Raw genomic sequence first — 27,588 nt, forward strand, 5'->3', positions numbered from 1 at the left:
TTAAAGACTTTTCTAAAAACCAATTAATGTATTTTAGCATTTGATAGCATTTATTTTTTTCTATAAAACAGCTTCACTAAAACGTATTTAAAAGAAAGCTTTTTGTCACCCTAATACGTAGGTTGTGCTGTGCTTCCCTTTAAATTATAACGCGTCCCTAAGACCTTACCAGGCGGAGAAGTAAAGAGGAAGGGTGGAGCATTAATAGTCAAATTACCTTAAAGGGCAGAGATATCTTTGCGATTTGCAACTAAATTAGGAAAAGATGGGCGAGGCCAACTGTTCTTCGACCAATTATAAGAGCCGACCTCAACCAGCGTGGGAGAAATATATTCCTGATGTCATTTTTGGGCGGGATTAGGAGCGAGGGGGCAGGGCTCCAACCGGAAGTGTCTCGCGACAAGTCTCCTTGTCATTTAGCTACGGCAGATTTCTGTGGAGAGAGACGGACAGCAGCGGCAGAGCAGGAAGGAGAGTAGACCGCTGGCTAAAATAAATAGAAAAAGAATTTAAACAATGAAACCGTCGATGAGTGCATTGCAGTTCACTAGTAAATAAACTGGTTTGTTCATATATTTATTCAATGACGTAACATTCTTCAGTTAAAGCACTAAAGGTTAGCAGCTTGCTAGCAAGAGAGGGCTGTGTCATTGAGAAGGCAGGACACGTCAAGACGAGGAAGAAAAAGCTGGGAAGCTACTGCTAGCCAGACTTGATATTCTTGGGAGATACAAAAGCTACATTCTCTCGCTGGTTACATAAATCATTTTAACTGGTTCAGAGTAGTCTACGTTTGTTACATCGGAACGGACCGTCTCCCAGTCGTCGCTTGGATCAAGGGTAGCCAGTAAGGTGAAAAGTGATTTTATATATTTATTTTAATGAACACGGTGTGAATATTTCGTGTGTTATTTTCATCGATTACGAAATAATTAATGTGTTTGTTATTTTAGTTATACATGAGTAGAATTATGCTGCAAAAGCCTCAGAAATTAGAAGACGTCATCATTTTCTGGGCTCGAGATATAGGATAGCTTGCTGGCTAACCTAGTTACCTACCCAGCTAGCTATCTTAACGTCGTTCGCTGAAAAGGGAAGGAAATTCTCAGAGCTGTTAACATTAACCAATGCAGCTAGCGAGCTGTCAGTGTTTGTCTTCGTTAACTGCCACATTGTTCCGTCATCGAAAAATACGTGTCGCATTATCATCTTTGTATTTGGTCGTTACCCTTCTTGTGGCCTTTCTATTCAAAGTTAGCCTGCTAGCATGCTAGCCTGCCTGTCGAATTCGCTTGCCGGGTAGCAGCAGCAGAGGGAGACGTCACGAGGCTATAATTAGGGATATGTAACGAGTCAACAAGAAACCTGTATATCGGCTCGAGGGTCTTTAACTACGCTTGTCCTTCGTAGCAATATTGACTGAGAACATATTAAAATGTCTTGCAACTTTTCAGCTTTTATCGTAGTCAAGTCTACGGGAGAATAATGTCAGAGCCCTAGAAATGTTTCGCGTACGCTGTTTATCAGTTTATCAAATAACTTATTTAGCTATCGAATTAAAAGGTAAAAAGCTATTCCTAAAGTAATTTACGTATGGAGAGTAATAACTAATATATCTTGATCTTTTGTAGGACAGAATATCGTGTGGCAGTCTTAACTGGAAAACATAAATGGGGGATTACGGGTTTGGAGTTTTAGTCCAAAACAACCCTGGCAACAAGTCTGCTTTCCCGGTACGAATTCACCCACACCTGCAACCTCCGCACCACCACCAGAATGCGACACCTAGTCCTGCTGCTTTCATAAACAGTACCACCGCCGGGAATGGCAGCAACAGCGGCTCTCCCTGGCTGTTCCCCGCAGCCACTGCCCACAGCAACATGCAAGATGAGATCCTGGGCTCAGAGAAGCCCAAAGCCCAGCAGCAAGAGCTGCAGGAGACGCAAGAGAAGCAGCAGCTCTCCCCGGGGCACCAGGAGAGCGGCATCATCTCTGAGCTGGAGAAGGCCCGGTCGGAGGAGAGCAAAGTGGACAGCGGCACCTCGGAAATCACCAACGGCAAGGAGAAGCTCCGTCTCGAGTCCCCCGTTCTGACACCATTCGACTACCCAGAGCCGTCTGGGCTGGGCACGGGAGTCCAAACAAGCACCTCCTCCTCCCTGACGAGCTTCAACAACTGGTCAGCTGCCATCCCGCCGGCACCCTCCACCATCATCAACGAGGACATCGGCTTCTTCAACCCAGCCGCGTCCGCCAGCAGCGGCCCACTCCTGTTCCAGAACTTCTCGCACCACGTGGGCCCAGGCTTCGGCGGCAACTTCTCGCCGCAGATTGGCCCGCTGTCCCAGCACCACCCTCCTCCACCCCACCCACACTTCCAGCACCCCCACAGCCAGCACCAGCAGCAGCGCCGCTCGCCGGCCAGCCCACACCCACCGCCCTTTCCCCACCGCAGCGCTGCACTTGGCCAGCTGCCGCACCTCTCCGGCAACCTGAGCAAGCCACCTTCGCCCTGGGGCGGCTACCAGAGCCCCTCTCCTTCACCCTCCTCTGCCTCATGGAGTCCGAGTGGCGGCTACGGCGGCTGGGGTGGCTCACGTGGTAGTGACTTCCGCCGCGGCCTCAACGGCGGCATGACACCATTGAACTCCATCTCGCCACTGAAGAAGACCTTCCCCAACAACCACGCACCTTCACAGAAGTTCTCTCGCACCAGTCCCGGCTTCAACCCCAAGTCTTGGATGGATGAAAGCATCAACAGGAGTGAGAACATCTTCCCTTTCCAGGTACATGTAGTGAAATGAGAAAAATGGGAGATTAAATGAACAATAAAGGGGCCTTTTAATCTTTTTGCTAAGTTACTCTCTGGAGTGCATCACTAATTTGCCTGTCAGTGCTTTCACTTGGCCTGTCATGACAAATGTACGAGTGCACCAGACGGAAGTCTGATGTAAGTGCCAGGGGTCTTGATGATGAATGTAGTCCTGCCTCTGTAGTTTTGCAGATGGCTTTTGAGAGATTTATGGCTGATGCCACCCAAAAAAGCAGATTCCCTCCCTCTATGCCGCACTGTTAAGGCAGTTAGACAGCATCTGGATACTTACTCTGAAGGGAGAAGTTATTTGAGTTATATGTTTATGCTTATAAATGTGGCCAATTGGATATGACCTTTGAATGTCCTGGAATATAAACCATCACCATCAGCAGTGTCCCAGCTGATTCTGATGCAGTAGTGCTGTAAGTCCACCCCGAGCGTGGCACTTAGTAGCTCAGCCGGTCACATGCCCTGCTCCTGTTTGTTTAGAACCTCTCTGGCAGGATTTGACTCTGTGTGCTGGGGGTGGGGTAATGGTGAAAAGAGAGAGAGAGAGAGAGTGAGAGAGATGGCAAAGGGAGTTTGACTGACTGGCAGCATACAAAATTAAATGTCCTTTTCTGTATTCCAGGTTACTTTCTAAACAACCTGGCAACAGTGGAAAATAAGGGAGAAAAGCGATCAGAGGGGCATTATGTGGGTCTAATTTAGAATTACATGGTTTTGTTGAAATTAAATTGGCCTTGCCAAGTGTATAATTTGGTTCTCCTTGAACGGTTTTTTTCTGACCTTGTGTTTCTTACCCAATGATTGATTTTGTGTCACTCACTGTCCCCTTTTTTTATAATGGAGAAGTCTGTAAAAGGTCTGGGTTTGTTAGTGTCTGCAGGGATTGCTATCCTATCCCCAAGCTGTCTGCTCTAAATTTAGTGTTGCTGCAAACAATCACAGTTTTTTGGATCACTGGCCTCACGTGTTGCATGCTGCCCTGTCCCTTTTATGTTAGCCCCAGTGCCATATGCATAGTTTCCATTTCATTCTAACAAACAGGTGCCTAGTTCATCTTACTGCATTGTTTTTACACACTGACTGTATCCTAGTCAGGATCCATAGTTCACCTGGGGAGTTCCATGGTTGTGCTCCAGGTCCTTTGCGATGTTCTGCCTTGTAAAAACCAACAGATGAGCTGTTTGATGGCTGTCGGAACCTGCAGCTCCACTGTGGGAAACAGTCAGCTCTTGTTCACAGCTATCTGGTCCAGCTGGTTGAATACGTGATGAGGTTCCCAGTTCTGCATAATGCTGATGGAAGTTTCCAGACTCTGCGTCTTGGCCAAAAATATCTAGTGTTTGGTGTGAAAGCAAAGGCTGTCTCAGGAGGGGAGGTGGAGGCATACTCTCTCTCACACACACACACACACACACACACACACACACACACGCATACGTGCAAGCGCTCACTCACACACATTAACATGGACCTGCACCCTGGCACTGGTGAAATGTGTAATTAAGCAGTTTCTCTGAGAGAAAATGAGAAATGGGAGATGAACATTCATAGGGCCGGCCAGGGTTCTCATGACAGTAGGCTAGTGGAGTGAAGACACTGTAAAGGAAAACAATAAAACAAATATGGCATGCGGGAAGCGTCTCTCCCTTCGCATGTCACACGGGCATTCGCGCCATGCTCAAAGCTCTCTTAGCGAACAGACTGACAGCAAGGTCCTTTTAAATATGTGTATTTCGCAGGCCAGTCCCTTTATTGCCCATTGTAGTAGTGTGCATATGGTGAAGGCAAATCATTTGTTGCACAGCTCTTGCACAGAGGCCCGAGGGGTAAGGTGGAGGCTTGGCGTGAGCAATCGGCCGCACGCTGATGCCCATCAGTGCAACCTGCAAATTTAATCCACTCCATACCCCCTCAGCACTACGGCTGTTATAAGTGCTCCTTGTCATTAGTGCAAGCAGCCCTCTTTAACCTGAAGCACAACCCCTGCAAATGTAGGCCAATGTCTCTCCTTGAAAGCTCATCCTCGATTCCCCTGGTAGGAAGGGCTGCTTCCACTCTGCCTGTGGGTGGCACTGTATTGAGGCTGCACACAAATCACATCGTTGGGGCCAGCCAGGTCTCTCACTTTCCTAAATCCCACGCATCCTCTTAGCCTGCCGCATGCTGCACCACAGCCTTCTGTGACTGCGTGGGAGGCTCGCGCTGGGCATGTACCAAGCGTCTGCTCTGGCTGGGTTGGGAACGCACCCAGAGGACCACGTTGTATCAAACGGGCTCCCTAGCCTTTGTGCTGCATGATGAAGGAGAAGGGTCTGTGGGGCGAATGTTGCCGGCTTGCACTGAGGTCGGAGGTTTAGAGCGCGTAGATGGCTCGGTGAAAAATTGGATTCATTTTTGCGTGCTGCCTGGTGATTTTTCTTTCTAAATGGGGGCTTGGGTGCTCCGTTTTACAGCCTTGCTTTGGTTAATTCTGTTGCTCAAATGGTGCATTTAATTAATGTATATGAATACATTAGCATACATATCAAAGCACCAGGTTTTAAGTCATTTTACGCAAACCGTGAAGATGTGCTTGTATTTTTCCTGCTGACCAATATGGGAAATGGTACTAATATAACAAAAGCTGCTATGTGAGCAGGCATGCTGTATATGTGAATTTAATAACTAATAATAAAGCATGCAGAATACTAATCTTAATACATACAATCTGTGCTACAGTCAGTTCCTATGATTACTATGTCTGTGGCAAACATTTTATTCCAAGAAGTTTCAATAAAGGGTTTTAATATGCTGCTTGCTAGCAAGTCTGTAAAGGGCGACCTAATCTTGATTATGATTCTGATGGTTTATCCAGATAACAGTATAATATTGTGTAGTCAACTATGGACCCCAAAACATGGCTTCATTTTCAGTAAAATGGAGCAAATTGACCTTATTTTTGTAACTGAGTGTAGAAAGTATGCAACTGTGAGCGTTATGGCTGTTTAACTCCATTTCTGTGACTGAGAGGTGGTGCTCCATTTTAATTACTTTATCACCAAAGTCAATTGTGTTCCCCTGTGGAAAGATTTTTTTTTTACCCCCTGCCTTTGCAACCATGTGCGGAGGCTGGATTAATAGGCTTTAAAGTGATTTGATGTGGAAGGCTTTGAAATACCTTTACCCGCAAAAAAGTGACGTCCCCCACCAGCACCCCACCCCCTTTTTCCGTTACCCTTTTTATTAGTTTATCCGTGGTATTGTGGATTAATGTCAGTCCTGAAACATCAGTAACATGCCACACTTAATAGTTCTCCTCGGGCTGTTCTAGTGTTTTATCAAAGCCCATTTCTAAAAAGCTCTCAGTAGACATTTGCATATCACTTGAAACTATGCTGATTTGAAAACAGACTTTTAGTGGCCATGGGCAGGAGCCTCGAAGCCGGCTTTGTCTGGCGGCGCTGGCGTCTGCGTGCAGTCTAATTATGGTGTCTGTTGAGACAACAGATGAACCAAAATAGCTCCCAGTTGAATAGTGAGGAAATGCCGATTAGCACCTTTTTAAAATAAATGTGCCTGACATGGCGGAATTTGTCCGGGTTCGCCAACGCTAGCTTTACTCTCATTTGACTGCTTCATCACAAGCCTCTTAGCCGTAGCCTAGTGGGTAATAATTTTGAAGGTGGCCTCTGCCCCTTTTCCACACACTGAGCAGTTTTACTGGTGCTTTTTCACTAGAAGAAGCATGGTGCATGAGGACTCAGGCTCTCCAAGCTGATGGAGGCAAGTGCTACTCAGGAGATCGTGACTGAGCACGGTCAGAGACTGTGCTACACTGAGGCCCTTCATGATGGCAGCTATGTTGCATGCTGAAGCCTGGCTTGTCCCAGCTCTCTCCCTTTACCTGAGAGACCAGATTTTTTTTTTTCTTTGTCCTTCTGTTTAAGGACAATGGCTGAATTTCTTGTTGGATGACTCAGCCTCTAACCGACAGAGCATATGAAAGTCTTGACCTTCTTTGTTCCTTTTTGGAAATGCAGTAAGCCTTATATATACAAATTTGGTGAACATGAATAAACATCTGTCATTACACTGTTCACACCATAAATAGCATCATTTTTTAATAAATCTTTAATGAGGATAAAGTGCCAAAGGCATGTGTACAGAGATGAGTGTGGGTAAGAGTAGTATTGCCATAGATGCATGTATGATAAATACGTAATAGTAATAATTTTTTTCCCCCCAAAACAAACTAGCAAAAATCTGAATGGCCACAATCTATTCAGCAGTACAGCTTTTAAACCTCTCCCTCAGACAAAAAAATCTAATCTACACCATGATATAACCTTGGGTCACATGATTATGCTTATCATTAAATTACTTTGATCTGTTTTTCAAGATTACATGGTGGTTTCTTTACAAAATGTCGGGTTCCACTAAAAGTATTACGTTAATATTAAAAATGTAGGCAAATGGACAAATCTATTTAGTTAGACGCAGATGGTCATAACTATTAAAATGCAGGCAAATAGCTTGAAATTTGCCTGACATCCAGGTCCCAATTACCCTGCATAAAAATTTGAAAACTATTGCATTTTTTTTGTCATAAGTTGTTGTGTATTATTGTGTATTTCCTTTCTTCATAAATTTCTGCTCTTTTCAAATTATGCTTTTCACATTTGCCAAAAGTAACAGGTTTGAAAACTCCACTCTGCAATAATTGCTGAATTTCCATAAACTCTATTAGAACCAAGTAACGCTGATTGTTAACTTCCAGCAAGCACAGTTAACACTGACATCTCATTTGTGTTTTCATGCCCTTTCTGAGTTGTCAGCGTTCTATTTTTTTTTGTTGTTGTTGTTGTTGTTGTGGTTATCAATTGTGAAGTGGAACATGGTGGATAGTCCAATGTCACAGTGAACCAAGTGTGGAGCAAAAGCTAAAGAGGTCTAGGCCTACACAACTGTACAGTGTGTGTAGTATGCAATGAGCAAACAGGTATTTATAGTTGTCAGAAATTAATTGCTGGCTTCAGTCATGAAGCCCTGTGTCTACAGGCTACTGAAGCTTGCCTTTTTAATTTTTTATTTACTTACATATTGGCTAATATGGTAAATGGAAATAATATCCTCAGTTGAAGGGAAAATAAGTCATTTTTAAACATGCATAATTTCAGCTATTGTGGGTTTTTTTGTTTTTGTTTTTTTTGTTAATACATATTTATTCATTTGTTAATTTGTCTCGGCCCTCTGTGTATTTATTGTCAAATAATTTGTTAGGTAATTAAGCTTGTCTAATTATTTACTGACACTCCTGCATGATTTAGCACACATTTAATAGTTTCAGAAATTAGCTAAATGACATTTAGTAGAACTTGCTTAGAAGTTCTGCTCCCTATCAGGTTGCCAGTTTGCACTGGTTTCTATGGCAATTGAAACGCTTTTACCTTTCCAAGCTCTCTTCCTGACCTTCTTGGTTAAAGTTTGAGTTAATCATTACACGGATCACGTGGTTGTGAGTACGAGCGAATGTCTGAATCTCTAGCTTGTTTGCAGTGCCGTTGCGTTTGCAGTGCCGTTGCACTTGCAGCGCTTGTGCTACAAGGGTGTGATGAGAGCAGCTCAGATGAGAGCAACGCTCCACCATCTTGAAATCCACTGGAGATCAAAGCGATATTCCTGGCGAGTGGCGGGATATGAGAAATGTCGTCATGGTTTTCCTCCTGCCCTCTAATGCTCTTGCCCACTCTTTCCCCAGGAGCGCACTCGATCATTCGACGGCTTCAACATGCACACCCTGGAGAACTCGCTCATCGACATCATGCGGGCTGAGCAGGACACTCTGAAAGGTAAGACACAAATGAGAGGGTGGAGCTCATATGAGAAAGCACTGCATGAGCAGCCAACCTCCTCCCCTCTTCTCCTCTTCCTCCCCTCTCCTCTTCCCCCTCCTCGGCCTCAACTGTATAACTTAGCCACTGACATGTGACATGAGTGTGTGTGTGTGTGTGAGAGTGAGAGAGAGAGAAAAACAGAACTTTGAGAGACTTGTGGAGTGCAACATTTAGGACTATAAGGTGATTTAAAAAACACCTATAGTTAAAAATTCCAAGCTTTTATTGAAGGAATTCAACAACTGCACTACCAATGTTAGCATGTGTTCAGTCAGTGGGATTTCCATGGCTTATGTACAGGGAAGTGTGTCAGTCACTGTCTGTAGTAATTTACCACATACTGCAGATGCGGTTGATGGATGAAGTTGAAAAACTCTTGACACTTCCATTAACATCTTAAGAGTTATCAGTTTAGTAATATGCAGTAGGTATTACAGTAGTGCTGCTGATAAGGAGATCCCCTTTTGTGTGAGGTCGGCCTGTGGATTATCTCTAGTTCGTTAGCTTTCTAGTTCGTTATTACACAATCTGACTGATGTTCCCTTTTCTCTGCAGACTGATTGCTTGTCAAGGTATTTTTATATCATAGCCACCTCTGCAAATGTAAATACTAGTGGGAGTAATGGAGTTTAGTTATTTTAACCCTTTGCAAAATTGCATTTTTTCCCCCCTGTTCTCTATTGCCATATGATGATCCTCAAATGTTAATAAAAATGTCACTGACCACCTCCATTTTCATTTCCCTGCCTCTAGGGACTGCAGACTCTTTTCCTTTTCAGATTTCAGATTCAAAGATTAAAGATTTACCATATTTCCTTGACATTAGAAATGGTGAGATCCCTCCTTTACATATGTGTATATAAGCAAGCAGCTGCCAGAAGTTAGAGCAGTGCCATTAGAGCAGTCCCACTGCACAGAAACAGAGACCGACCTACAATGACCTACATATGGCTGTGTTGCTATGTCGCAGAGCTTAGCCAGGACTTCATCTGCATTGCCAGCTCTGGGGTTAAACAGGGCTGTACAAACTCATAAGACGGTTTTTGGGTAGATGGAGAATGAGCCTACTTTAATAGTGTAATGTTAGTTATCTTTTAAAGTGCAGTAATTAATAGTAAGATATTCTAGGTGAAATGATTCTCCAATTCCCAATTTATGAAGGACACACACTTTGCTAAAATGAGCAAAGGTTATTTTATCCAGCAATCCAGATTGGGGAGCCAAGCTGTGAGATCACACAGCAAGAGATCACGCTTCCTTTTATAACCACATACTAATGTCACCAGCCTCTAGTTCCCCCTTTTCCCTCAGACAGGCAGACATTGCCTGACTGCTGCTAGAGAAACCGAATAGTTAAGAGTTGTTTCCAAGAAATCAGGGCATATCTATTTTGGTGCCAATCACTCATGAACCCTATCACTTTTTTACATCTTGATGACATTATTATAATACACTAGTCATGTGGTATTATAATTTCTTGTTATGCAGCCAAGCAAGCTATAAGTTTAAACTCTGAACCTGTTAACGCTGTGAGTACGTTAATATGTGAAACCAAAATGGGAATCAATAAAATAAAAATGTCTGAGTGTTTATCCTCAAGCATAGGGCTCTGTCGTATGTTAAGGTGAAGTCAATTTTCAAGTTTGCCTCTTCAAAGTATTTGTCACCCGCTACCACCCCCTCCCCCATGTAATCAAAAGACATGAGATCAAAGGAGGGTTTTCAGCTCATCACTGCTCAATTGAGGCACTTCTGTTTGCATTGAACTTGTGTATTGTGGTGGTGTTCAGGTTTCTGTCATGCTTTGATCTAGCTCATCATGCAGCTAGTTTGCTGTATTTTGGTCCAGTTATCGAAATGTTCATTTCCATGTCTTGCATCCCACCTCTTATTCTCAGCTGTATTGGAAACCGCTTTCATATGGCTTTCACTTTCATACGCCCTACTTCTTCTCAGCTTTTGATTAGCTGCCAACAGTGACCCTTCTTTGTGAGGGTTCATGGTGAAATTGTCTTCATGATGGGAGCTCCAGTAATTAAACCATAATTATCTCCACCATAACTCCAAGTGGAGTGCGCTCTGACTTCATCTTCAGACTTGGGCAGCGTGCAGTGTAAACTGAGCAGCTGTGATGGCGGTATCACTCCTAGTCCACACACCCACACACTCCCAACTACAAGGGTGAGACCCCAGATATGCACCCATTAGGTTTGGAAAGTCTAGGCTAAACACGTGATGGGATGAGAGGGAAAGAGTGAGCAAAAGAGAAACTTTGGCCCTTTGAAAGATTTCCAGCATTGTCCTTTGCCAGCAGAAAGGGCTCTCTGTTCTTTGTAAAGTAACAAAACGACATGCTGGCTCCAGCATTGCTGGCGCAGCTACCAGACTAACCGCCCCCACCCCCCCCCAGTGCCTGGATGAAGGACCGGCAGGGACTTTGGAGTTTGCTAATGGTGGACGAGCCCCTGCAAACCTCACTGGTTTTACTCCAACCATGTTTCCTTTCATTCTGCTGGAGACAGTTGTGTGAATGTGATATAGTTTGTCTGTAGGGCCCTGGCATGGATTGTTTTACAGATGGTGGATCTTAACTGATAATCTGAGTACTGGATGAACAGGAAGAGAGACTAAAGCAGGGTGCTGTTCATTTTGAATACTCAGTTTCTGTGAGTCTTGAAAGTCTTTTTTGACTTATCAGGATCACTAATTGACAAATGTAGGCCTGTGTTGCCATGTAGTTTTTTAGTAGGGAGTTGATCTTAATTCATTTGCATCATCCTCACATAATTTACTGTTGAATCTTTTTTTAAAGCCTGTTCATTGATTACTAATTAGTAACATAATAACTAGGTGATTGCTAATTTAAACTAAGGCTTGTTATCACTGTCAGTTAGGTTAAATAAACAGATCATTAAAAAAGCTACAATAAAGAAACTGTTGTAATTATTTTCTTTATAGGAAACTAACAATGTAAATGTCAGTTTTTTGCATGATTCTCACGTGATCCTGGTCCAGAGTTTTGCAGATAATGAAGAGAACAAGCTTAATAAAAACACCTTCACATCATGTAATCTAGTTCAGATTTTTATGTAGTAAAATTACTTTTGCCTTCAAATTTCATATTCGAAATTGATGTTCTGCTTGAACGTATACTTTATAGGCAAAATTTTATTTATGAAAACTATCTAAACATATTTTGGTAGGGCACGACAGCCATGTTTACATTAGGAAATACAAGTGCCTCTAAACACAGTGCAGTATGTCCACGAAGTACTGCCACAACTGCTGAGTGGCCTGTGGACACAGATGTTCTATACTCATTTTCAGCCATGCACTAAATGATTTATACCCTCCTCTCCCAAAGGTCGCCTGGGATTCGCCCATCCAGGAGGAGACAGCCCTTTGCCCATAAATGGTGCGTAGATGGATTTTACTGCTCTACTGCGCTAGTGGCTTAACGCTGTACAAGCAGATGGACGGACAGGCCCAGCGAGCTTTGTGTTGACACATTCAGCAAGATTAGCGATGTGTTTGTGCCTAGGAAGCACTACCCATGTGCTTTAGTTTTAGCCTTTGTTGCTTCATGGGGGTTGGGGGGTTGGGGAGTGAGGGGAGCTGGCTCTTGCTGGTTCATTATCCAGTCATTTGCTTCGCTGTTAGCCCATGCTCCCTCAGCTGAAACATTCTAGTCTATTTGCATAGATTTGAGACATGTGCTAATGCAAATATTTGTAATTTCCCAACCTTCCTCCAAAATCAGACATAAAACGTGAAGCGTGCTCTGTCGAACTCTTCTCATTTTGCATTGTTGCCCGCTGTCTGAACCTGAAGATCATAAGACTTTATTAATAATGATTTTTATCGTCTGATCATTGTTGTTCCTACTTAATGTTTTTTGTGGGCAAATCTAAGCATGCATAAACACTTGAGTTAGACTAAGGCCTCTAGTTTTGTTGTGCTATGATTTGGCTATTTCGACACAAAGTTTTAGCTTCTCAAGATAATCTGCTTCACTTTGCATTAAGATGCATGTTAATCCAAGATGTATACATACACAGCAAGCACTGGAATTTGATGGAGTCAGCCTGATATAGTCTCTCACGTTGCGATTGGCTCTTGAGTCGGCCAGCTTTAAATTGGTACAGTGTGCTTGCGTTAAGGCAAAAAGTACCACAGTATTGCAACGTCATTTTATTTCTGAAGAACCCCACAAGGGTAGGCTGCAGTTTTTTACGGATGTTGTTGAACATGTGGCAACTCCATTCTGAAGTTTGTCACCTATTCATCCTCTGTAAGTGACCTTAGCAATAGTCATCACGCCATTCCTACATTCAGAGCTGCAGCTTCACTGCAGTTGGATTTACGATATGCTTCCATCATGGTTTTTATAATGACAGGTTGAAGACAACCCGTTCCACCAAGGAACAGTAATAAACCCCTTCCTCCAACAACCTCTTCCGCCAAGGAACAGTAATAGTCATCTTTTCACTCTACATCTGTCATGTTATTAGTTTATCTTTCAGTGTTAGTTTGACAGCTGGCCGACTTCCCACCCCTCCTGCCTGGTTTCGATGTCTGCATATTTCACACAAGAAATGAGATCCAATCACAATGCAGACCATGTTAATGCCTACCAATGGCAGGTGTAAAACGCAAGGGCAAGACCGTATTGTTAATTGAGCTAATAACATCCAGGTCAGAATGCATTTTAATGCAAGGTGGGACCTGTGTCAAAACAGGTTACATCACACTTTTGGCGCAGTGTCATTGTGTGAAGTTTAGTGAAACATTTACAGGTTTGCTGTTTTGGAAATGCTGGTCGTTGGCTTGGTACGTACTCTTCCACTGGAGCTGCATTTAGAACAGCCGTTTTAGAAAAATGTGATGTACAGTGGGGATCAGTTGTTTGGTAATGGGGCTCTGAGCCCTGTCAGAAGCAGTGCACAGGCATTCTCTCACAGGTGTTTGACTAGCCTTAGGAATCAGGCCAGGAGAATCTAGACAATTTCCTCACAGTGTTTTAGCTCTTCTTGGCCCTGCTGAACAGGAGGTAATAAAGGAAGGAATGAAGAAGTGTTGATATAATCCACCCTCTGTTTGGTATGTAAACTGCTCCATAGAATGATCCTTTGTGATGCTGTATGCATTAAAGTTTTGGAGAGTCTGATTTGACAGCTCATTGTAAAAAAAGAAGTTGTAAACCTAAAAAGATGGAGTGTATATATACGGGGATTAGTCAAGGGCAACATTTTAAATTGGACAGAAGATGATGTAGAGGAAACAAACAAACAAATAATTTCCCCACGTGTTACCTTACATGTGATCTTATTTTACATGCAGCAAGGAATTATGGGAGGCGACGAGGTAAAGACCAAACTTTTGACAAATTCAAAATGAAAAATAATAGTAGTAATAACTAATACATTATAACAATAAAATAATTTCTCATCAACAATATAGAAAACAGTGCCAGTGTCTGCATGAAGTGTTGTGGGGAAAACGTTAACCTGTGCATGTACAATTGCCTCCATCTCCATCTGTGTATTGATTGTGTGCCACTTTGCATCTCTCCTACAGTATTTTCATAATTTTGGGTGAAAAGCAATTTTAATTCAAGTGTCTTTTTGAGTACACAAACACAAAAATATGTACATGCACGCACAGTCGTGTGTGTGGACTCCCTTCCATAAACTCCCTCATAAAGCAACTCAGACCTGCTTTCCGTCATGTCTGTAGAAGGAGCTCCTGCAGCTTAAGCCTGCGGACACCCAGAATAACACTGCAGAAGCTCAGGAAAGGCCTGCACAGCTCGAACGTGTCCTGGGTCCAGGCGAACACAAACACCATAGGGAAAGAGGGACCAGTATGGCAGAGACAGGACTCCAGCACTTTAACTGCAGGACCTGGTCAAAGCGATGTTAAGCAGAGAGAAAGTTTTCTGTTTTCATTTACAGCACGAGGAGCAGAATGTAGCCTATTTTTCAAAAGGCAAATTGTTTTCTAAATGAATCAACACAGGGCTTATGCAAATGCTTATAAAAACACTACGCTTGAAAATGAAATATTCATTTTACATACACATGTCTGCTTCTCAGGGGCTCTTAAACTCTGAACAGTTCCCCTTGCAGAACGTGCTTGACTGTTGCTGGGCTTTGACATAGAACATTGGCTACAGTTGCCAAGCACAGGCACTGATCTGCCTGCCATCCTTTTCCAGGCCACTCGTCACTGTTCCCCATGGAGGACGGCTTCCCTGACGAGGAGAGGGCCGAGCAGAACCTGCCTGGCCTGGGCTCCCCCCACTGCTTCCCACACCAGAACGGGGAGAGGGTTGAGCGCTACTCCCGCAAGGTCTTTGTGGGAGGCCTCCCTCCCGACATAGATGAAGGTATCAGCCCCTCGTGCGAAATGGCCTCCCTGCTATTTATCCACAGCACACTTTCAGAAAATCAAGCCTCGCCATCATATTCCTAAGAAGGGTTTTCATGTGTGATATCTTTTCCTAGATGAGATTACTGCTAGTTTCAGGCGCTTTGGGCATCTGTTTGTGGACTGGCCTCACAAGGCTGAGAGCAAATCTTACTTTCCACCAAAAGGTAAGTGAAGATCTGTAACACAGTATGAGCTTTGGCCATGACGGACCATTTTTATGAAATTTTTAAAAAGGCCCTAGCAGGTGTATATTCATCTCTCCTCGGTAGCGAAGCAGTGCATGTGATTGCAGAGCACCAAGAGCCACTTGTCACAGTGTTTTACAGACAGTGGAAAACATGCCTCTTGGTTTATACATTGCAGTAGCGGATTCACCCTGTGACTGGTGAATATGGACTGGTGCAGATGGATACTTGGCACAGTAACATGTTGATGGTGCTTTGTTCATTTCCCTCAAAAGGTTATGCGTTTCTCCTGTTCCAAGATGAGAGCTCTGTTCAGGCTCTGATTGATGCGTGCATCGAAGAAGATGGCAAGCTCTACTTGTGTGTGTCCAGCCCCACCATTAAAGACAAACCTGTAAGAGGGGCTTTTATTCTTAAGGCTTTCACATTTAGACTTTCTGACTTTCTAAATTGCATATCAAAGCTAGTTTATTTACCAGACCCCTGTAAACACACATATGTATATAGATAATGGGCTAATCAGATATTCTTTGTTGCTTTTGCTTGACAAAGTTGATGTACAAATTGGTTCAAAAAGGCTTTTGTTTATGACCCTCCTATATCAGTCTTTTAGAGAAGTCAAATTCACTTGGAATTTTCTTGAATGTTGTTTCATCATTTTTAATTAGGAAAAGAAGACTGACAAAGCTTACTTCCTGTTCTGTCATATAAAGGCCATTTAAAGTGCATCATTCTTTCTTATACCTGTTATGCGCGCTTGTGTTTACTTTCACTTTTCTGTTCAAGTTTGCTTCCAGAGCTAATTGAGTATAGTTACACATTAAGATTTCACACAAGCGGGCTGCAACTGATTTTACAGAGCCGACATTCTCACTTGCAACAGGTCCAGATCCGCCCCTGGAATCTGAATGATAGTGACTTTGTGATGGATGGATCTCAGCCGCTGGATCCCAGGAAGACCATTTTTGTGGGTGGAGTACCACGCCCTCTTCGTGCAGGTATGCTCTCTCTCTGAGTCTTTTCGCTCTTTGGCTTGTGGAAAATGTTGATATTATTGTAGTGACCTTATGTGCATTTCAGTGGATTACTATACTTTCTGTGTGTGTGCATACGTGCATGTGTGTGCTTGTTTTCATCACAGTGGAGCTGGCTATGATCATGGACAGGCTGTATGGCGGAGTGTGCTACGCAGGCATCGACACAGACCCAGAGCTGAAGTATCCTAAGGGTGCAGGGCGGGTTGCCTTCTCTAATCAGCAGAGCTACATTGCTGCTATCAGTGCTCGCTTCGTCCAACTGCAGCACGGAGAAATCGATAAACGGGTCAGCACATGCTCTCACCGCAGCCACGTTGGCAACTCCCTCTCCGCCCTCCATAGAACAAATAACATGTTAACAGGCATAATAAAATACTGATCTTGTGTATTTTTATCAACCGGTATTGTAAGCTTCTGGTCCTTTGTTAGTTTGGCTGTGAATTAATTTAGTCAGTTCCAAGAGCAAATCCCATTAGTTGACACGGATTCTCACAAACACTTCTTCACATTTTTTTGCATCGCCATGTCTGTATTGGCTAACATTCTGGACCAGTCTGTTTTTAGCTCACCCAAATTGAGCCTTCCTGCTCTCTCTTGACAGGTGGAAGTGAAGCCATACGTCCTGGACGACCAGCTATGTGACGAGTGCCAGGGAACCAGGTGCGGGGGCAAGTTTGCGCCGTTCTTCTGCGCCAATGTCACCTGCCTCCAGTACTACTGTGAATACTGCTGGGCGGCCATCCACTCCCGCGCCGGCCGCGAGTTCCACAAACCCCTGGTGAAGGAGGGCGGGGACCGACCGCGCCACATCTCCTTCCGCTGGAACTGAGGTGACAGGCAGTGAGGGAGGTAGGGGGGGAGAAGGCTAGGAGTCGCAAAACCATCGTCTAAATAAATGCACTTTTCTGTTGCTGGTTCCTTTTTAATTTAATTAAAAAAAGTTTTAATTTGTCATTTAATATAAAGTTTAAAAAAAAGAAAATAAAACAACAAAAAATGGATGTGTATCCAAAAATATTCAGGAAGAAAATGGATTGTGTAATACAGCTCTATTTTTTGGTAATTTCAGTCAATTTAATTTTTTGTGCACAGAAATATGAAAATACGGAGTGTTAGTATCATTTGTCATTGGATGTCTGTATGACTGGAATTGGCTTTATGTTCCTTGAATTGGATATTTGTTTTTTATTTTGATTTGATTCCAAAAGCTACAGAGCAGACATGGTAACAACAGAAGGTGCTGCTGATGAAGAGTGCACTTATTTCTCTGAACAGAGTGCAGATGCAGTGTAAGATCCCAGTGTTTTAACCAAAGCATGATAAAAACTGGTATTTAAGAACAGCAAAACAAACACAAACAAACAAACAAACAAACCTTCAGAAAAGTGGATTCTCTCAACAGAGCAAATGATTGAAGATCTTGTAATTTAAGACCATGCTAATGTCTAATGCTTTTTGGCACCAACTGATTCTATATCAGATGTCTGGGTTTGGTCTCCATGCAAGTAAACTTATACCTCAAGCTTAGCTGCTAGTGTAGTGAGTAAGATGTAGTAACCAAGCTGGTCTCCCCCTTTCCATGCTGACTACAGATATGGGAAATGACATCAGCAAAAGGCACAGTTAGAAACGTCACTTTGTCACTTCCTGATTCTAAAACGTAGATTCCAGTGATGTTTGGGAAACTGAACATGGCATCCAAGTGGGAAATGTATGGCATGGAAAGGTGCCGTAGTCTGCCTCCAAGCTGGTTCAGCAGCAAGGAATGTTGGTTCATTTTTGGCCCAGCTGATCTGAAACCAGTTTTGATTTCTCTAAAGCTGTCGGCAGCCAGCAGTTTTTATTTTGTCTCGCAGTGTGTGTGCAGATTTCCAAGCCTTTGTCCAGCCAACAAAATGTTCAACCTGAAAAGACCTGTATATAATAAGAAAAGTGTTGAAGACACTTCAGAGAAAAAAGAAAAAAAAATTTTGGAATCATATACCTCTTGTTCTGCAGCACCTGTGCCCACTCAGCCTGAGTTTGAAGCATAACTGAAGGTAGTTCACGCATCGCTCCACTCTCTTCACATTGCCCCCCAATCCCACACATGCAGGTCTCTCACTCTGACCTGCATCATAGAGGTTTTACTTTCAGACATTAGGGAACCAAAGATGGCTTTGTAGTAGTGAGCAAGACCATGGCTCACTTAATTTTTTTTTTTAATTCTTTTTTTTTTTTTTTTGGTCGTGGTTGTTTTGGTTTTCCTCTTCCAAACAAGTTTTATTTCAGTTTATGATTTGTGCCCCTCACCTCATCCCCTTTGATATTTAAGACCAGATGAACTCCAGCAAACCAAAGATTGGCCTTGAATTAATAAGCATGCAGTCAAAATCCAGATTAACACTAGTGAAAACCACTGAGCCCAGTGCACACTGGCCTTTCTGCAAATCCACCCGCTTCTTTTCCAAAGGTCAAAAAAACAAACAAAAAAACAAACAAAAAAAAAAAAGCAAGGAGGCATGTGTTGTATTGTTTTGAGGAATTTATGCTAGTTGTCAGGTTTCAGAGGCAAAGTATAATGCTTTGAACACGGCACCCAATTTGGTTGATGATCACAAGCTTTCAGCGTCTGATTCTGCTAGCGTAATAGTCAGGGAGATAGTGATGAATTATAACTTGATACACTAGTGAGAAACTTATCCTCGTGTTGGCTTGATGGTGTCCTAGTGCACCCCTTCAGCACCATCACTTAAGCTTGTTGGTGTGGTGATTGAACATTTTACAAGTTAAACACTTTTTGAAGAATTTGCTGTTAATGAGATGATAAAGATTATTTTATACATGGCCTGCTGATTTTTGGTACAGTGTTTTCTAGCTAAATTATTTTGTCATGCACATATAAACATTTATTATGCACTACTTTTCTAAATACTTTTTTTTTCCAACAGTCATTTTAGGCACATTTTTCACAAATGGGAAAACTCCTTTTTGCAATACCTCAATTTTTCACATTGTGAAAGGTAGCTTTTGTACTTTTGTTACTGAGAGATCTGCATATATGGAAATTTTCATTTAAGAGAAAAAAGTTGAGTGATTTTAATATATATTATTTTCAATTATGCTTTTTATACATTTCAGTGCTGAGGAATCTTTACAACTAAGCGCACACTTGCGTTGATGCGACTTCAAATCTGCAGAGGAAAGATCAAAATATATCACTTAAGGTCTTGGATCTTGTACACTAGATTTTAATGACAAAATATATATATATTTAAAAAAGTCAAACAGCAGCATGGCAAGAACAAGTTGTCATTAAATTAATGTTAATATTAAAAATGGTTATCCTAGTTGGAAAAAGGTAAACTCGTCTTTTGGTTTCCTCTCCATAGCTGGAATATAAACTATACTATAAGGAGAATGCTAAATTTGGTTCATCTTTAGGCTGACTCTCGTATCACAAGAATGGATGTTTGATGTTTAGATATTTTAACATTTGAAAATATATATTCTTGAACTGCCAACTAGCTCCTATTGTAATCCTTAGCATGCATGATGAGAAAAAAGTACATGAATTAGCTATTAAAATTAATTGTTGTGGTTGTGCACCAGATGTTTCTAAACTTTAATTTGTTAAAGACACCCCACACCCTGCAACCCCCCCACCCCCCCGTATGTTATTCTCTATGCCTTCCCCATAATCCAGTATCTTCAGGATGCACAGAAAAAGAAAACATTTAAGCGAAGAGAGAACTCTAAAAATCAAATTAGCAGTGCAGGAAGAGAGCATCTTATCGGACGCTGTCGAAAAGACTTGAGAACTTCATCCCTACTGTCTGTTTGAAGTAAAATCAAACCTTATTCGGAGGAAGGGGAACTTTAAAGACTTGAATGTGGTAAATGTTGCAAGTTAACTTCGAGTTGTTATGTGCAATACTTTTTTTGAACTTTTTCCAGATAAAGACTCTTTGCAATGTAATTCTTTAATGCCATTTTTAATTGCTGACATTTAAAGAAGATGTTAATATGTTTTTCACAGTCATTTTCTACTGTTATTGTAATCCTTTTCATGCTGGTGTTTGTAAAAAAGAAAAGAAAAGAAATCAAACTATTTGTACTAATATAAATAATTGAAGTTATTTTTAAAACATTAAAAGTTTTGTGCTCATTTGCTTATTTTGTTTATTTCAAGCTACTGTGATTGATTGCATTGTAATTATTAGGTCAATAATGTATTTAGCTGTTTATTGGTATATTTTTAATTGGAATGTATAATTAATTTTTATAATTTTGATCAGATTTTTGTTATATTTTTGAGGTGAAGCTTTTAATATGTTAAAGTGTCTAGTTTTTACTAATTGCTATATTGTGCTCCACAATATATGGTTCACATTTTCTGAAGGAAAATAAATATTTAAATATCTGTCTGTTAATGATGTTACTTAATGGCAAAATTTCAATAGTTTTTAACTGTGTATGGGAAGGTTGTTGTATTTATTAATAGCATTTTTTTACTTAAGATATCACCTTAATTTTTATTGTCATTTCACTTTATAAGTTCCTATTTTTGTATTTTTCTTTCTAATTAAGTTATGTTATACAAATGTCCATATTCTAGGAGTTGGTCTGTAAGTGCTAGTGAAACAAAAAGAAAAATCTAATGTTATTTAATTGTTTGCAGCCAACTATTTATAACAATATGCATAATTTTTAAATATTTGTAATGTGAAATGTTGAATGAATAAATCTTAACTGTGACATCAAGGTCATCAAGTTTTATTTTTGTAAAATATTCTTTCACATTTTTTCCCCATTTGATTTTGTAAAATTCCCTGATTATTCCTGGTAAGAATTCATCTTAATTGTTCTCTAATTATTTATTTTTCACCTTTAGTTGTGGATGAGGGCTAATGCAATTATAATTTGAATGTCACAGTGATTCAGACTTGATTTACAAGGCAGTGACAGGTGTGTGTGAAAATAAGGCTTTCACATATAAGGTTATAAAGGCCCATGCTCTCAGTAGCTCCACCTTGTGTCTAATGTTATCTGTATGAACTACTGCTCTGAACAAAATGTGCACTATATGGCCAAAGGTATGTTGTTGCCTGACCATCACATGGTTGTCCAATAAACTTAAATACATTTCCAAAACCATAGGCATTAATATGGAATTGCCCCCACCCCTTCTGGGAAGACTTTCCACAGGATTTTGGAGAATCTGTGGAAATCTGTGCCCATTCAGTCAAAAGAACACACTGGGCAAGAAGGTCTGGCTTTGGCTTACAGTCAGTGTTCTGTTTCGTCCCATAGGTGTTCAGTGAAGTTCAGTGCAGTTTCTTCTCACCAAGCTTGTCAAACCATATGTCGTTATGGACCTTGTGTTGTGCACAGGAGCACAGACATGCTGGAAACAGAAAGGGCCTTCCCGTTGTATACTGTAGCATTAATATTACCCTTCACTGGAACTAAAGGGTCTAGCCTAAACCCTGAAAAACCACCCTAGACCATTATCGCTCCTCCACCAAATTTTACTGTTGCCACTATGCATAGGTAGCATTTTCATAGCATGTGTCAAACCTAGACTCATGTGTCAGACTGCCAGATAGTGAATCTGGATTCATCACTCAACAGAACATGGTTCCAGTACTCCAGTCCAGTGACAGCATGCTTTATACCACTACATTTGAAGCTTGGCATTGTGCATTGTGATCTTAGCCTTGTGTGCAGCTGCTCAGCCATGGAAACCCTTTTCATACATTTTATACACCTGTTTGCGAAGGGAAAGGCTGAAACAACTCAATAAATCGGAGGGGTGTCAACAGACATTTGGCCATAAGAGTGCATTTGGCGCAAGTTGTCAAAATGACTAACGTTTGTGTGGCATTTTCCTCATAGTTTTGCTCCTATATCACAATATAAGTTATATTAGGTCTATCTTTACAGCCAAAGGTTTTTATTATAAAACATTTTGAGATCTTTTATATCTTGATTCAAAATCTATAGTCTATAGCCAAAATCTAGTCTATAGCCTGCTCCATAATCAAACCCTAAGTAATGGCAAAGTGGCAAAGCTGTGGGAGCTGGCCTTTGAGAAACTTTGAGTATCAGGTAATTGTTAAAACTGCTCTTTTGGGTGCACTGGTTTTGCAACAGCACTAACATGAAATATTGGTTCACTTGATGAAAGCAGAGTTCTAGTAAGCCAACTGGAAACTGAACATTTTGTCCTGATTTATGAAACCCCTTTCACAAAAAGTGCTTGACAATAGTGTTGGGTGGTACATGGAGAATTACAAGTTCCCTGAAATAGAACATTTTTAGTCTATTTACAGGTCTATATGACTTCTATTAGCGCCTCAGTTCATAATAGTAGTTTGCACTTTTTATTCTGCAAAGTTTTTTTTTTTTTATTTGCTGCTTTGAGAATGAAGACGTGGGATCAGCACAAATATTTTTCTCAACAATAAACATTCTAAATAGTACTAATGGAAATATTAAAAAAAACCAAAAAACATTTATTCGTATTGCACCAAATTTGCAAGATTGCTGACTGAACACAAATACCTGGATATCTGGTTTAACCAGAAATGCCCAGTATGGAACTTTAATGTAGAAATGTGTTGCTTAACCTTGTATGAACATCTAGAATGTATTAGCAAATTAAGGTTTGTTTGAATAACAGTAATTCTGCAGCATATATACCTGTTAGAATAACATTTTCCTCACCATTAAAAATGCCATCAATTAATATCCTTGAACTAAATTGCCCTTTTGATAAATTGTGTGTATTAAAGCAGATGTGAGCTGTATTTTTAAAATTTGTGATATAAATCTAACAGATTTAGAATTATGTTTTCTAAGACATGAATGGGGATGCATTGAATTTTGCCTTCAATCTTGGCTTCAGGTAGTGAGATGTATGTTCAATGGGGTTCACATCAGTTGATTGACTTGGCCAGTCAAGAACTTCACACTTTATGCAAAGTTGTGGTGTTGCTTTAATATTGTAGCTTCAACGGCAACAAAAAGTCATATGGCATTTATGCATAAGTCTTTACTGCAACAGCAAAGCCTTTAACAAAGCTTACACAGAGCAAAAACAAGAATGACACTGAATTAAACAGGAGAATGGGGGAAAATTATGAAGAGAAAAACACCACGATATCAGTAGACATTTACAACACACTTGATAAACTAAAAGAACATAATTAAACAACCAGGACATACACACAATTCAACTATTCAGCAACATTAAACCTTAAAATAGTAACTTTAAACAACATTAAATTTAAACTGGATAACGACTGTGGAGAGGTGCATCCTTTGAGTCCTTGCCCTGCCCCTCTTTGTGTACCTATTGGCCAATGTACTCCTCTCTGCTTGCCCATTGGCCCAAGTACCCTCTCTGCTTGCCCACTGGCCCATGGCCCAGGTCTGTGATGGACAACACAACGTGTTTTGGGTCACTATCCAAAGTGAAGCGCCATTCTTTGAGTTTTGGAACATTTAGTTGGATCACAATAAGTGCTTATATACATGACAGAAATAATATTAACGCTGCACCATCAATAAAGACCATGCCCATTCCTGTGCCCAAACCTCTCTGTTTCATAGATGAATTATTATGCTTTGTTTCAGAAGTCCTTTGTTTTTCTCCACGTTCTTCCCATTCCGTCACTCTAGCAGAGGTTAATCTTCCGTAGAACTTTCATTATGCACCCATAAGTCTTCGTCTCAAAACTACAGGCTTGTTAATGTTCTATATAGCAACCTGACCTTTTATTTGCATCTTGTGGTGATCCCTCTCAGCTCATGCCAGAGTGTTCTTGTCTTTATGGTCTTTGACAAAGCTGTGTACATTCTGGATAATCTTCTTTTTACTGTTCATCTGTTCAACATTTTTCTTTCCATGAATTAAAGTATTCTTTGATAATCCCCAACTCTGCTATTCCAGTGTTTGCCAAATTGTTTGATATTGCAAAGCTCACCAGAGTTTTTGTTTCTTAACAATATATTTAGCTAACAGTTCATTTTGACATATATCATTTGACATTTCACCCTGATGATGGCCTGATTTAATGGCATTGACACCTCTTATCGCAAGACAATAATAAGGAACTACACATACAAACATAGGATATACTTGTAGGACTTTTTTTTTCTCGCTCTCTCGTTCTTACACTACTGATGCAATGACACACTGACAACACACCTGTGGTCTCAAGGAATAAGGAGACAATGTCAGGAGATAATTAAGAGACAATAAAAAGTGGAATTATAATGTTTCACTCAGTGTAAACATCAATATTCTTGAATTAAAACAATAAAGTGCTATTATAGTCACTTTTCAATTACTTTTTATTTCAAAGGATTTTTACCTTCAGTTTTGGCTCTAGTTTTAAGTTCAAATTCAGCTTGATAAAGTACAAAGCAACAACAATAGACATTATTTCTTATCCTTAGCATACCACATTTTTACTGGCATCATATTTATCTTAATTACCCTGATGCTGAAAAGTGGGTGTGGTCTCTTGTTAGCTATAAAACGGTCTCTTTGTTGTTTTATTTATATGTACCCAGGGAACTTTTGAGTAGCTGCTATATTAGGTGTCAAATATTTTTTCTTTATTCCTTTCGCAAGGTTTCATTGGCATGAAACAGAGGAGAAGATGACACTTATATCCTCTAATGCACTTTTTAGAGAATATGGTGTAAATGTTAAGGTTTGTCAAAGCTTAGTTAGGATAAAAACATCTGTCAATAAACCCAAGGTTTGGTGTATACTAATTTGATTATTGTGTTAAATTGCAAATTTGGTTATTGGTATTTTTAAGTTGAGTGGCTTAAATTGTACTGATAAAACCAAGGCATTTTATGTGCAGACATTTATTGCTAAACAATCCCAACTATAAAATAAGGATCTGAGCATTTACATACTGTACATTCCGTATTTTTTTCTACAGACAGCTCTTGCGGTCCTACTTTCCTAACTATTTCAGCAGACCTCTCCTTAGTACCTAAGTTAGGCAAGAAGAGTCAATTTCCCGTGGACCGCACCCTGATGTTACCTAACTCCTTACAAACTTCTCTTTTTTCCCCTTTTACTTCATGCCTATGTTAACCTACATTCAAGTGAGGTCAAGAAATAGTCACTGTATTAGGAAAGAACAAAGTATTTTTCTAAGATTTCAAAACCACCTAGCATACAAGTGATAACAATGATATAAGAAAGTAAGCAGAGTTTAGAGATGGTTAACGGTAAAATAATCAACATCTTGCAAACATACCATCTTGCAATACTTTTTTTCTCTACACTGAAGTCCAATTTTATCAGCACTGAAAAGGACACAGAAGGACGTGGTCACATCTTTTCATGGCGCTATAATATTATGTTACAACTGACCAATGAAATATGAGTTAGAGCACATCAAATGATCAACAAAGTGCATTCAGAACAAACACCATTCGTTCTTATTCCTTGCATGACAGTCCTACATCAGGAGGGATACAGAATAATAGAGATTGTAGCACGAGGAGATAGCCTGATGACATCATGCCACTTTCAGTCTGGGAAACAAAGGTTGTTCTAAACATGAAGGGGTCGATGTCTGATGCTGGCCCCCCTGAGAGCCATGGCACTGAAATGCAGTACCCAGACAGAAGAGTCGAACCATCTAATGCTCTGCTCTTCCCAGCAGATATGGCAAACATTTTTAGTAATGCATTTTTGGGTCATCTAGACTATTATATTGATGCAATGTTAATTCTCCATTCTCTTCTTTAAATACTTACTATCATAACTGAAAAATATCATAGCTATAATGCATTTTGGAAGAATGTACTTCTCTGTGCCATATAAAACACATTTTTTACATCTTGTGGATGATGATCCTGTAGTCACCACAAATAAATGTCCCAAGGTAATATTCTCTATACTAGAGTCTTCAAGATTGTGTCCCATATTACAGAGGGTCCCTTGGTCCATATTCCCACCAGTTATACTTGCATATGGCGCAACCTCAACAGAGGTTTTAGTAGTGGGAAAATTCCCCCACAGCTTGATGCAGTTCAACCCCAGCCCTGGGCCTCTCCTACCCTGCACAGTTACACCTGATCGAACTTCTCAAATTAGTAAGGCCTTCATATAAAGATGAACCAGATGGGCTAGAGCAGGAAAGACCTGAAACTCTGTAAGGCAATGGGGCCCAGGATCAGAGAGGTCTAATGGGGTCTTCTGTTTGACCAGCTTGTCTTCTGTCCTACTGCCCACTACAGCTTAGTTCTCACACTAATCCAACAGACCTGAACCTCTTGATTGAGGACTTCAGTAACACCTGAATATGCAAATCACTGGAACTAAACCCTACAGGACAGTAGGTAACCAGGAATGGAGTGGACACCCACGGTATAAGTCTTCAACAAAGTCCTTTTAGAAAATGGAAAAATCATATAAGGTAGAGTATATGGTGGCAGTAGGAAGTGTTTCAAGAGACATATATGATACTGTGCTCTAGTGTTATTCAAAGCATTTAAAAAAGGAGACATATTGGTGTTTTTTAGGGTTTAAACGATCACCCTATTGGAATGTGTTCAAATGCAATGATAAGCATCAAAGGAGGTTCTCAGTACTAGCCAATGAGAATGTTACTTTATGTGTAAATATAGACATCAACTTCAATAGAGACACCACCCTTTAAGCTATTAAATTGTAGAGGAAGTAGACTTATGGTACTGAGGAATGATTGGAATGAACATTTTCAGTGGACAAACTTTAATCTGTTTATGTTAATTTGAATAATAATAAGCAGTATAAAAAATAATAAAGACTTTTAAAGCATGGTCACAAAGTGATTTACAGAAGGACAGAATAGGAATAATATGAAACTGAAAAATATTAACAGAACAATAGGGCTAAAATGAAATGAATACATTAAGATAAAAATTGAAAATTAAATATAAAAATAGGTAAATTGAATAAATTGGGATACAAGTAAAATTAAAATGTTAGAAAATAAGGTTAATGTTAATTATAGGCTAATCTAAACAAATAACCCTCTTCTTAAACGTCCCTAGATCGTCAAAATCCCTCAAGTCAATTGGTGACGTTCATATCTTAGGGATATAGAAAGAAAAGGCCGATAACGACAAGCGATTATCTGCACTTTTCCTAATTATTCACTAGATGGCGAACTAGTGTCTCCAATAGGTACCTAGGTTTCATATTTGCTTGGGCTGAGTAAAATAAATGTTTGGTT

General features: G+C 40.6%; 1 protein-coding gene across 4 annotated transcripts; it reads left to right on the plus strand.

Moving 5' to 3' along the window:
* The first annotated feature begins 449 nt into the window (after positions 1 to 449).
* Positions 450 to 21,099, plus strand: cpeb4b (cytoplasmic polyadenylation element binding protein 4b). Of its 4 annotated transcripts, none has more exons than XM_027026385.2 (11): positions 450 to 852; positions 1,632 to 2,786; positions 8,562 to 8,652; positions 12,062 to 12,112; positions 14,038 to 14,061; positions 14,915 to 15,085; positions 15,204 to 15,293; positions 15,590 to 15,708; positions 16,198 to 16,312; positions 16,456 to 16,637; positions 16,953 to 21,099. In XM_027026385.2, exons 2-11 carry the CDS (start codon positions 1,671 to 1,673, stop codon positions 17,178 to 17,180), a joined length of 2,187 nt encoding a protein of 728 aa, XP_026882186.1. In that variant the 5' UTR covers positions 450 to 852; positions 1,632 to 1,670; the 3' UTR covers positions 17,181 to 21,099. The 4 variants fall into 4 exon arrangements, with proteins under 4 accessions (XP_026882186.1, XP_026882187.1, XP_026882188.1 ...); XM_027026386.2 differs by having other exon boundaries at positions 1,637 to 2,786; XM_027026387.2 differs by lacking the exon at positions 14,038 to 14,061.
* Positions 21,100 to 27,588: the final 6,489 nt, after the last annotated feature.

This window comes from Electrophorus electricus, chromosome 6 (genome assembly GCF_013358815.1).
Source record: "Electrophorus electricus isolate fEleEle1 chromosome 6, fEleEle1.pri, whole genome shotgun sequence".
Lineage (NCBI taxonomy): Eukaryota > Metazoa > Chordata > Actinopteri > Gymnotiformes > Gymnotidae > Electrophorus > Electrophorus electricus.

What these genes read in the sequence shown, in the direction of transcription:
- cpeb4b (XM_027026385.2), top strand. Translation starts at nt 1,671, where the DNA reads ATGGGGGATTACGGGTTTGGAGTTTTAGTCCAAAACAACCCTGGCAAC. An exon ending in TGAGCAGGACACTCTGAAAG is followed by an intron (nt 8,653 to 12,061) that starts GTAAGACACAAA and finishes CCTCTCCCAAAG; the next exon opens with GTCGCCTGGGATTCGCCCAT. An exon ending in ACGGAGAAATCGATAAACGG is followed by an intron (nt 16,638 to 16,952) that starts GTCAGCACATGC and finishes CTCTCTTGACAG; the next exon opens with GTGGAAGTGAAGCCATACGT.